The following is a 12999-nucleotide window of genomic DNA, read 5'->3' on the forward strand; positions in this document are numbered from 1 at the left end:
GCCAGCATCACACTGAAGTGATGTGGGGAGAGAGTGCCATCTACCCACCCGGAGAGAGTAGGGCCAATTGTGCTCTCTCAGGTGCTGGCTGCCGATGTCAGGCAGCGTGACCCATGATAGGAAACAGCGCGATACTCTGGTCATAGCGGCAGCACCCTACGCCCCATAATGCATACCTTTGATAACCCTGACTGGACAATAAGTTAATGAAAGGTGACTTTTGCACAGCATTATTTAACCCCATACACTTACAATTCTATCAATTTCATACTACTATCCATCATAACATTATTATAAATATTTTATGAATACAGGACTGTCCGCTTGCAGTGGACCTGCTTTAGGGTGAAGTGCAGGAGACACCCTAAATGAAACATATAAGCAAGCTATCTGTAATAAACAGGAGGCTGACCATCCATAAAACGAGCCTTGTGCACAATCCGGGATGGAATCTGTAACCTCTGCAGTGGCAACGCTCACTTACAAAAATTCCTCAAGGTCTTGAACTGCGCTCCTTCTCTATGCGCTGTAACTCAAGCCCCGAAAGCGATCTGAAGCCTGAAGCCAACAGCACACAGCACAGCTCGGGTGAAGCAGGACTCTGCAGACGCTTGCCAACCCAAAGTCCACCAGGGGTGCAGAGTAACTTTTGGAACAACCATCATCAAAATGACTCTGTTCAGTTTGTTGCACAGGTCCAATCATACCGTGCCATTTCAACCCAGAGGAGTTTTTAGAACTACAAAACCACTGTCTAGACAAAAGAGCACAAATTGCACACATTACCCTCGATGAACGCTTGTTTGGGGATGAGGCAAACGAGCACTAATTACACGTGGAGGACAATCCTGCAGATCATATGTTTATAGCAGTGTTTGACAGCCTATCAGTGGACAAAGGTAAATCTCCAACACAAACACAATACTGTATAGACAGATTAGTTGATGACCAGTCTTGGATATCTTTTGGCTTTGATAGGACACATTAATGTGGGTGACTCATATCTAGCCTCAGGCAGATAACTGATATTTTCGAATGACGTGATTGTTCTTTTGTTCCCTTTTACTTGTCACATGATTTTCCTTTTATTGATTTGCCTTTAATTAACCTTTCCCCATTGTACCATCACACTAATCTATGGTTAGTCGAAACAATTACACAATAGAAAAGCCGGCTATTCAATTATACAGTATACAAACAGAAGACCAGCAACTATGGAACGAAAACACCGTAGTTTTCCTGCCCGGCAAGAGCTTCAGGTCTGATCTTATCGACCTATGCTACTGGCCAGGAATCGGATACAAATCTGATCTAATGTCACATACAAAAATGGATCCGATTAGAAAAGTTGCATTGGTAATGTAAACACAGCCTTCGATGAGCAGTCACCTTCTGCTGTTCAGGATGGTGTTACTGAATGGCCGGAGGCTTTCTTGTCATGTGCTACTGACCCATCACTTTGATTGACTTATGTAATGAGTATGTGAGCTCTAATGAGTAGGTGAACAAACAGATGAAGGCAGTACCAACAGAGGATCAACTCCAGCCATCCTCAACTGATCTGCAACTCGCTCTAATGAGCACATGTACACACACAGACACACACACACACACAAAGGAACAACTACTAAGCAGTTTCTGAGTGTGTGAGTAATAAAATAAAACAAAAAAAGTAGTCCCGAAAGGGTTGACTCACCTTCTTCTGGTACCACACCACAGCATCTCGCACTTTGGAAGCCATTTACATATCAGGAGTCACCGCATGGGTCATTTTAGGCTGCAAAGAGAGAGAAAAGGAGAGAGTGGAGAGGGAGGAGAGAAGGGCAGGAGATCATCAGTCAGTGTGCTGGAGAGACTGCCTCTCACTGAGCTTATAAACCAGGCTGTTACCTGCTGGGTAGGCGTGTCTAACACACCCCGTCACACACAAGCCCTCACTACAGTGGAGAGTGTCTTTCCTCCCTGAAACCTCATGCTGGGTTGAATATCAGCACGGCATTAGTGTACCGGTACTTGGGTCATGCAACAATTTACATTTTTTGGTCTGTTTTGTTTTAGTAGTACTGAAAAACAACACAAATATAATGTGTGTCATTCACTGGATGTTCCAGACTCCAGTGCTACTGAAACACCCAGGGTTCTTCCGAAAGATCCGTTTCAAATCTCTCAAATCTGGTCTGGTTACACTTACATTGGTGGTTAATCTCTTCTTTCTCAGAAAAAGAAGCAGAAAAAAAAAACAACCCACAAGAGGCCACATGATACCACTTTTCTTATTTCTGAAACCAACCCTGATATTGAAATCTCAAGTATCATACACAGCATTTCTTCTGTAAACTCTTAACTGTTAAACTGAAAGTCACTTAGGATGAGCATCTAAAAGTAGCCTTGGTAAAACTCGTCAGACATATTTCCAAACACGTTCTGTTTACACAGGTGTTGAATGTGGTCGAGATGCGTCTCTAACCACCTCTTAATGTGGTTTGAATGATCTGATCGCGATCTAGGGGTCTATGGCGTGTTCCCACCTGGCTTTTAATGGCGGTCAAGTAAAATCTGAACAGTGGTGGTCAAATCAAACACTCCCTCATTCCCTTTTAATTTAGCATTTTATGCAGATACTGACCAGATAGACATCCACTACAGAGGTCATCGCTAATTAGAATACAATCAACCAACATATGTATTGATTAATAACAAATAAACAGCACATTTGATGTGATTTGATGTACATGAGTGTGTTAGCTCTTACAGTTACGATCACACACTCAACACTAATCGACAAAATAATCGATATATTATTTAACTGATAGCAAAACAGTCGTTACAGACAGCTCCTTCCCTCCCTTTACTCACAGAAAGCCTTTTTATTCTCTCTACTCTACTCTACTCTCTGTGTCTGGGGTTGAAACATACACCCACCCCCACCTACGGCTATAATTTAAGCGGTCACTGGTGACTTGAGGTTTTCTCTCTTTTTTTCTTCTTCTTTTTTTCTGACGGATGTGTGTATGAAAAGCCCAACTGCTGCTCAATATAACATGACAGCTGAGAACATCAACCGCCAGTTACAGGAAACACACACCAGCAAATATAAACACACACATGCAGAAATTCAGATGAGCTCTTTTGCTACACTACTGCAGAAAAAGAGCAGCATGTATACGTTACTTTCCACCGCACTGAGACACGAAAGTGCACACACTGACTCATGCATAATCTACATCTGCACATAGCAAGCCTGCAACCTTAACCTCGATCACAATGGTATAATGAACACAGTTGGGCCTGACCAACATAAAAGAGTTTGTGACAGATACACGAACATCCATTTCATTACATTTCATCTCATCGATTAACAACACAAATCCTTATTAGTATTATTATTATTATTATTATTATTATTTATATCACAGATTTCAATTTTACTATTGTCCCGACCATATCCAACCCCTAAATCAAGTACCTTAATGCTGAGAATCAGGTGATCAGTGAATAACAGTTATACGTTCTTGTTTCTATAAATATTCTATTCAAACAAATGACACAAACACACACGTATTTGATTGATTATTGATTATTTTGTTTAGTAGACTGCTTACTAAACCACTTTACCCTAAAACTACCTTTCTATAGTATGATTAATATTTTAGAATACAGTCTGATTGTCCTGCCTGATCGTTCCGCTCCCAGTTACTTTAGAACTCTATACTGGGTCTAATGCGCTGCTACTATGGGCCGGGAGTCACGAGTTAGAATCCCGAGCCACGCCTCTTTGCCATCAGCGGCCGAGTCCGAGAGCGCACAATTGGTCATGCTCTCTCCGGGAGGGTAGGTAGCACCCCCACTCTCTCATTACTCTTAAAGCGTCTGTTAGCTGGTGTGGCGGAGCAAGGGAGCCAGGGCGCCAGGGCTTTCCTCAGAGCGCGTTGGCTGCCCAGCGAAAAAGAGGCAGCGGGGATTCGTCGATCTGATAATAGGATATCTGACCCGAAGTCTGATCAGTGCATCCGTACTGTTAACCGTTTGCGGTGCCAGTATTCAAACACAAATCACGAATATAGCAGAAACCTGACTTAAATAAATAAATAAATACATAAAAAAAATAATAAACAAACACCACAAACTGTGATCTCTATAATCAGCTAGACTTTCAGTCCAGTTTTAACATGAGAACCCTGCACTGGTTAGTTTCTAACAGTTCAATAGCTCCTCTACAGTGGAAACCTCAGACACCCATTTTGACACCAAAACCCTAGACTGCAGCATTCATGAGCGTTCTACCTCTTTAAGTATGCTTATGGTTATTCGAATATTAGAATTTATTGTCACACATCCCTAAAGCAGGTGTAACTGTTGAAGTCAACAACAGGTAGCACGTAAAAGAAAGAAGATAAAAATATGAAGAATATATGAAATATATAATACCATCCGTAGCCCTGCAACCTAGTTTAGCGACAACCATTTAGACGAAACCTTCATATGGATGTTGCTGATGTGTTGGTTTGCCAGACATTCACGTACGTGTGGAAAAGCCCTGGAGATAGCAAAGAGCATTTCCACCACAGCATGAAGCGATTGCTTCTGAATTTGTCGGTCACGTCACAGCGACAGTGTTTTTAGGCTTTCTGGCACATTAGTTAGTCAGGACATTACTCATGGATTGGTGGTGAAACCAGTGCAACCCAAACAGAGATAATGAACGTTAACCCCCACCCCCATCAACAAGCACAAGAAAACATGCTATTGCTGTCTGTGTAAATGTTATTGTAGGTAATTATATGAAGCAAAGGCGGCAACAGAGAGAGAGAGATATTCATACTTATCAGCCATTACTTCAGAATTGCTGCAGAGCGAAGGGCTGGAGATGATCTCAGGACCGCAGCAAAATGGCGAGACGTTACAAGTGGCTGTGCGGAAATCTAACACACATAGAAAAACAAAGCGCCTCAACACCACCTATGAGATCATTGGCGCGTGAAAACAACATGGGCTCACCACCATCTCTAGTGAAGATGCTTTAATAGCGGCCCGACAACCGTTTGTGCCTATAGCACCAGTCAAACTCACACAGCACACACACGCACTTGGGTTCAAGCCTCCGCCCGGTCACTGGCACGGACTCGAAGCATATTAACCAGGCGTCTCTGAGGAAGAACACTGATAGAGGGTTACAGGAATGGGGTACAGGAGTACGCTGAGCACTGAGCACACTGAGAAGTATGATAGATGTGGACCCAGTTTTGCACTGCGAGCTGCCATTCTCTGAGAGACAGGTTCTGACAGGCAAGCGGCATACGGCCCAGCCCTGGGGGAGCGGCATAACTCCAAGTATTCTCAAGCACACAAGCGCACTCCTCCGTCACAGAGGAAGGGACGCGTTAGTGAGCACAATTTCTCACAGGACACTATTTTTAGGGACAGGAAACATTTGCTTTTTTTCCTTTTTCCTTTTGAGGAGGACTCTGGAGAGAGAGAGAGAGAGAGAGAGAGAGAGGCCGCCGTTACCACTTTGAACTAAGCTCTGCAACACACACACACCACCTGGCCATGACATGAAAGAAACAGGCCTTTGGTCCACCTGCATGCTGTTTCCTGCCATGCTGAGGGAGAGAGCGAGCACGAGAGAGAGTGATAGTATAAAAACCTATGAGGAAGAGAGGGAGAAGGGATGGGGTAAGAGAGGAAAGGCAGGAGGAAACAAAAGAGGGAAAAAAGAGAGAGAGAGACAGAGAGACAGAGAGAGAGAGAGAGAAAGAGAGAGAAAGAGAGAGAGAGAGACAGGCAGTGTTATGTATTAGTGGCTCTTTATCTCCCGGAAGGTAGATAGCTTGAAGTACAGTGGGATTAAACAAGTGTGTGTGTCTGTGTGTGAAGTTTTTAGTGCACCGTCCTCAGTTCACCAGATTTAGCAGCTTTAATCTCTCTCAGAGATGTTCTCAGAGGCCGTTTTGATAAATATAAACTTTAACGGCAAGACAGACCAGAAATACACACATTCACAGTCTGGTTGTTGAAACCTTATGTAAAAGTCATACATTTATCAAATTCAAAATGATCAGAATTTTACATTTAAATGCAGAAAATGTTCATTTGATATTTTCAGTCTACTTCTGCAGCTGCTCCAGCAGGAATCAGCCCAGGTAGTCAAACATGACGGCTAAGCCTCTTTTGGTACTGCTGCTGATGCTGCTATGCATTCTGAAAGGAAACCCAGCCCTGAGAGAGCAAACCCAATTGTGCTCCGAACCAACTCTGGCTGCTGACGGCAAGCGGCAGGACCCGGGATTCGAACCGGCGATCCTTGGATCACAGTGGCAGAGTCTTACGCCACTGGACTACTTGGAGAAAAAATTTCAGCATCTGACAGGTCTTTACAAATCTGCACACAGTGAAGCGTTATCCTTAGAACATGCCTTCTATCCAAATGCTAGAAAAACTGGGCTGCATCTGCTGGGTCATTTCGTGGGTGAATCTGCCCATGAAACATGGCCGTTTTACTGCTCACAAGCTGCTCACAAAACTAATCAATATCCTTCATTTTAAGTAAAACAGATATGTGAGCAAGGCTATAAGCTAAGGCTACGGCAGATGCTGTTATCCGGCACATGGAAGCCTCTGAAGCAGCTAAAAGCTAACGCTAGACCGCCCAGCTCCAATCTCTTTAGCAAGCTAAACCACACAACAACATGCTCACCGGACGCCATCAGGTACCATTTCAATAATTACAACACTGCGTTTTTGTTCCTGTTACAGTTCTCAGATATGCCAGTTTAGGCTCCCATGGCCTTTTTCGGTGGTGTAAACCGGTCAATGAAAGCAGAGCTATTTTAAAAGAGAAATGAGCTTTCTCACAATCTCACAATCTACACACCAAACCACAACCGAGCATAACAATTGTGCAAATGCATTCTTTGTGCACCTGTAAGTCTAGCAGGTGCAACAACCCCAGCACTTGGTCAAAGTGTCATATGCACCCGTATGCTTGAGGATTTATGAAATTCTGACATTACGCTGCCCTACAATAAACACAGCATTTACAGCACTCTCCAAATCAGATAATCATATTTCAGCACAGTCATGCTGTGCTGTGAAATTTACAATACAATCTGTAAAACGTCCACTGCTTACAATATTACCAGTCACACATCCATAATGTATACACAGGTACCGTACAGGAACAGGCATGGTCAAAAACAGCCAGGAGCACAGAAACAGTCAACACCCAGAGCTGGGATAACTGGCTTTACACACACATCAAACAATCAGTTAGGTACACAGACTTCCAGTTAAATCATACACACACACACACACACACACACACACACACACACACACACATTTTGCCTTTCACTAAAACACACACACAGATTATTTTAAATAGAAATCTGTTAAGTATTTCTGCAAAAAAAAAATATTATAATAATCAGAGACATGATTTAGACTTCTCCATGAGAGAAATCTATTATACCCACATTTTCATTGTATTTAATGAGTGAAATGATCCAACATTATACAACCCAGTCAGAAAATCAAGCATGCGAGTCTTTCAGTAATCATCGGGACTGTCTTGAGCAGAAAGAACGACAACATTTCCGGTAACTGGTGATCTATCCTGTACAGCAGGTTGGAAGACGTCTGGCTCATCTCTCTTTACAAGTCTGCTTTAACCCCTCAGTGGTGGGCCTCCTTGTTGTTGTCTTGCTGCCTGACCCACTTATGTTTAAGCTTGGGTTGCTTATGCAGTCCAGAATTCAGAGGACCAACTATAACGGCTAGCTTTTCTGGAGAAGCCCAGGCAGAAAAGCAGCCCCAAGCCATGATACTGCCACCCCCATGCTTAACAGTTGGAATGCAGTTCTTATGTTGGCATGCAGTGTTTGAATTTGTCATTTGTGTTGTTTGGAATGATACCTCTGCATTTTCTTGCCGTTTTGATGTCTCTCTTTATGAGACACCCTCACCCCATATAGGGGTAGCATGAGCATGTAAGCATTAGCTAATAAAGGTAGTGAAAGGTTGGGAAATCCTAAAAATAGCTGCATATGTAGACAAGGCCTTTAAGAAGTCCATTTTTTCTTTGTCCAAAAAACAAAATGTTTTGTTTTTTCTTTATGTAGCTCCCTGTATTAGATGACTGATCTAATCAGGTCATTTCAGGTCAATTTTTCTGAATTTCTTATTGGCATCAGCAGATATCTAGTTGCAAAAAAACAAATATGGAAATTTCACAGCCATTTCTCTTTACTTGCTGAGTGATGCATGCAGAGGGATCAGACGTGCCATGAGCTTTTTACAGTCCACGCATTGTTTTATTATTACCACAAATACATTCAATTAAGCCAATAAAGAGCCCTTCTGCTATGGAAACTTGCAGAAGTGTGTCTCTGTAGAAGATGTGAACTTATTTACACTAACAAACAGAACCCCAAACAGGGCGTTTCACGAGGGGTGCTTAAACTATTACATATGACTGTATATACAAAAAAAAAAAAAAACATCAGTATCAGCCCACAATTCCCACATCAGTGAATCCCTAATATTACCACATCACAGAAAGATGCTATAAGCACACACACACACACACACACACACACACACACACACACACACACACACACACACACTCTTCACCTGCACAGTCATCGAACATGAAAACACTCATAAACAGTGGCACCATTGCCAAGGTGACTAGCCCCTTAGGATCTTTGCTCAGTATGAACACACACACACACACACACACACACACACACACACACACACACACACACACACACACACACACAGCTAAAGTGGGTCAAGGCACAGAAACCCAGCCATAGCAACATTTCCAAAACTACGTCAGTGGGAACATGACGGCCCGATTCAGCTCAAAAATAGCACTCCCCATCCCCCACTCTCAGCCTCAGCCTTGTGTGTGTGTGTGTGTGTGTGTGTGTGTGTGTGTCAAAGGGTGGTTATACTATTTTGGCGAGTTACACCCCAGCTCACTCACCACTCTAACACTCTGCAGACAGACGGCTCCAAAACAAAAGCCCAGCAAATCACTTAATCTCCATGTCTTTCTCTCTCTCCTGCCCATCCTCCTATTCTCATGCTGAGCTGAGGGTTGGGGAGGAAGGCTAGAAGGAAGAACAGGAGGGGCAGGAGAAGATGATTATGGGGAGCTTGTCCAGATCAGTGTCAAATGTGTCAGGCAAAAACCTGCCACACTGTCTGAAATCGCCCTGCTGTCACAGCCGTATGACGAAGAGGTTTTACTAGTCTACTCTTCTACTAGTCTGCTGCGCTTCCTGCACAGCTCACTGCTGCAGGACAGAAGGCCACGTTAACCCCTGATCATAGGCTTTAATGAACTGACTGACCGGGTGTGTAACCATGCTCTCGGCCCATGACTCAATATTCTCATGATATTTATTTATCGACGTTTGACACTTGAGCTCCAATGCTCCAACTGTGCGCAGTATCCATGTTTGTTTTTGTTTTTTGTTGTTTTTGCATAATCCACTGACGAGATCAGAGCTGGAATAAGACTAGGGTTGCAGCGGTGTAGCATTTTGTTAGGTATACCACGGTTATCATGCTGTTTACATTTGCTTAAGGAGTTTTAAAAAATGAAAAGTCGATTAATGGAGAAAACAATCAGTAGATGAATCCATAATGGAGACATTTTACACATACATGCATTAATACATTTCATGCTTTAACTATAGTAACTGTTTGTTCAACTAAAAATACCCTGTTTGCATCTCTGTAAGGGTCAGACAACAACATGGAAGAATTGTGAAATATCATATATAGAATATTTTCTGAGACCGCGAAAATCTCACACCGTTGCAACCCTACATATGACCATGCTGCAGTTGCTTACTGATCGTTGGTAATTTGATGCTTTTGTGGTGGTGTAGTATCACAATGCCTCAGCTACACCTCTAGGAATGACAATCTGACCAGTCCAGAAGCTTAATAGTTCAATATTTAACTACCTACAGTAGTTCAGTCTCAACTGCCCATCCGACCTCCTGCATGTGTGCGTTTGCTTCCATGAACTAGGACTAAGATCAAACTCTTTGAACCCTTAGAAACTAGTCATTGAACAGGCAATGAACCTGTGGAACCCATGGACTTCAGGGTTCAAATGGATTTTCTCCGCAAGCTCGATGTTTGCATTTTCATGAAGAGGGACGGAAGGCACAGAGGAAAAGAACGAGAAAGAAAGAGAACGAAAGAAGCCATTCCAGCCTGAAGCCTGACTCAGCCCGAGTCCCCAGTGGCAATTTTCCCATGAACAGTCACTTAAGAACCAGACTAGTGAGTTCACTCGAATTAGCCTCGGATTTTGTTAGCGTGGTAGCTTGTTTAGCTTACCCCTGTTAGCGTCCTCTGTTCTGTTGCGTTGTGTTGTGTTTCAGTCTGAATGCTAGCTAGGTTCAGTCTAAGTCTAAGCTTGCAGTCTATATATATATATATATATATATATATATATATATATATATATATATATATATATATATATATATATATATATATATATATATATATATATTTGTGCCATCCCAAACCAGGTGCTAAACCTAGCCATGCTTTTAAATGCTTTGCACTGAAACTGGAACAGTGAGAGATACCCATAGACCCTGATTATACTGGTTAAAACTTGCATCTTCAGTATTAGGACTATATCCGGATAAGGACCACCCACAAAATTAATGCAAGTCTAAACACAGCCAAGACTCATGCAAGACCAGATACTAATCTGATCACCCAAACCACCTCATGAGGTGGCCTGAGGCACATGTCATAGCAGTGTAAACACTTCTGACTCCCCAAGCTTGTCTGTGAGCAGCTCCATCCCACTCGTCAGTAGCAGGACAGGAAGCAGCAACGCAGGAAGCTTTAGGTTGTGATATCAGACTCTAAACCCACATCACAAGCGCTTATTTCTCTGCGGCCTCCGCCGACTCATTGCACTCCGCATGAGTCAGCACAAGAACTCAGCGCACCTGAGGCACCCGGCCTGCTGCTCCCCATGAGACCAATTATTCTAAATGGCATTTCTGGGAAGCAGGGGGACTTTACAAGGTTTAGAAAAGGAGGGATTCGTATCTGGGCTTGCCCGTCCTCTTCCACGTTTCTGGAAATTCGGCTCAAAACAAACACATTAGTGAACCCCTAGTTTTAATAGCCTCCTAAATGATGTGACCTAAGCTATTATCTATAAACTACTTTAAACATAAGGATCTGGGTTGGGCTTCCTAAAAAGCATCTGGGCATAAAGAAAGACTCCTAAGTGGTCGAGCGAGCATCACACTGAACACTCTCTCTCGCTAAACCAGTCAAGATGATCTTAACACCAAGATGCTTTCAGGAAAATGGGCTCGGAATGAGGCTCTCATCGGTTCAGCGTAGAAAACCTGGGTGTGGACATCCCTATCGAGAGCCTTCTCACTGGGATCTTACAATAACATCTTTGTAGCAAAAGTAATATTGCAGTATAAAACGGTCATCTACAAGGTTCACCTTTCGACCTGGTCCTCTTGTTGGTCAGCATTCACACTTACTAACAGAGCAATCGCACCAGGGTTCATTCTCAAGGTGCTTTAAGGAACCTTCCAAATGCTCTGCACTGATCTTATACTTTTAACTGTGTACACTGCTTCAACACTAGTCCTAGACCATTAGAATCGCATTCATTACTGTAGTTACCTCTGTAAAGTAAAGAGGTGTGCGAGTTGGGACGCAGCCGCTGTACGATCAAGCCGGCGGGATTAAATAAGCCAGGCTTAAGGATGCGGCGGTTAGATTCAAAGTTTTTCTGAAAGCTTTCCTGGTAGCTACTGCATGGATCACGCAGGACCTGTGTACAAACATCATAAATCACCTCCACTGCAGATATATTAGTATGAACGTGAAGCAAACCAGGACTACAATGTAGCAATGCATTATTTCCTTGATTGGCCCGGACCAAGGGAACCACAACTACTATATAAGTATATACACACCCATAGGAAACCCACCATCTCTACTGGTCAGTACTGGTCTCTAGGGATGCACAATGATACCAGACTAATACTGGACAGGATGCATTTCATTAAACTCCTGCTGCTTAGCTGAAATCCTGCCCTGAAATCCTGAGAAACGACACTTATCTGCAACGCTGATCTGGGTGGACTGGACCAAAATTGACATTTCAAAAACGAATTCATGGATCGACGGATTTGTACAATACCGGTATCGGCCGACTATTCCCATATCGGTGCATTCGGCTCCATTTTGGCTCCGGTTGGACACTGGCAGAGCCTTAATGTTCTACTATTAGACAGCAGTATCAAAAGGCTGACAGACAGACAGATATAGCACTTGGCGGACAAAGCATACTGACAGACTAACCTGGATTACTGCTTACCTAATAATCCTACAGCGAGAAAGAAAGAGAGAGAGAGAGAGGCGGCAGTAAATATGTGCCGCCAGGATTAACATGCGAGGGTGAGAATGGAGGGGAGGGAGGGTGTTTGTTATATAACAGAACAAATAAACATTACATAAACAGCTATTATGAAATGCTCCATTAAGTGCACCAGGGAGAGGAGGGATGCTGTAAGACTCCCCTGCACTAAAGGATGCTCGATAAGCCCCACACAAACACACACACACACACCTGTTTAAATACACAACAAGCCTGACCGGCTTCTATTACAAGCCTAATGTGATGGAAATAAAGCAGCGAACCTGTAAATGTGCATAATTGCAAAAATCCTCCCTACATTTTCACATAGACCTTTTTAAAGCACATGGTGTAAATGTTGTAAAAGGCCAGAAGAATCCATCTCTTGCCAATCGTTCAAGCTCTCATTTTCACATTTTCATTTGGAAGTTCCCATTCACATCAGTCTCAAAAGATACTGCCCACAGGTTTCCCCAAGTTGTCTTTGTGGCAAAGGTCGGTGCCACAGAGCACTAACCACACCGCACACCAGCGCTTTGCACAACCAACAAAGAAAA

General features: G+C 43.1%; 1 protein-coding gene across 4 annotated transcripts in view; it reads right to left on the bottom strand.

The window, feature by feature from the left end:
* The window catches only part of LOC140549165 (protein PHTF2-like), a 55810-nt gene that overhangs the window by 30838 nt on the left and 11973 nt on the right, over positions 1-12999 (bottom strand). For 3 of the 4 annotated variants that reach the window (XM_072672532.1, XM_072672534.1, XM_072672531.1), the window contains one exon: positions 1697-1777. In XM_072672532.1, coding sequence (XP_072528633.1) covers positions 1697-1741 — 45 coding nt within the window. In that variant the 5' untranslated portion in view covers positions 1742-1777. Of the gene's footprint in view, positions 1-1696; positions 1778-12403; positions 12423-12999 lie in introns of those variants that run through there. The other variant, XM_072672533.1, reaches the window with a different exon arrangement.

Source organism: Salminus brasiliensis, chromosome 2, assembly GCF_030463535.1.
Source record: "Salminus brasiliensis chromosome 2, fSalBra1.hap2, whole genome shotgun sequence".
Taxonomy (NCBI): Eukaryota; Metazoa; Chordata; class Actinopteri; order Characiformes; family Bryconidae; genus Salminus; species Salminus brasiliensis.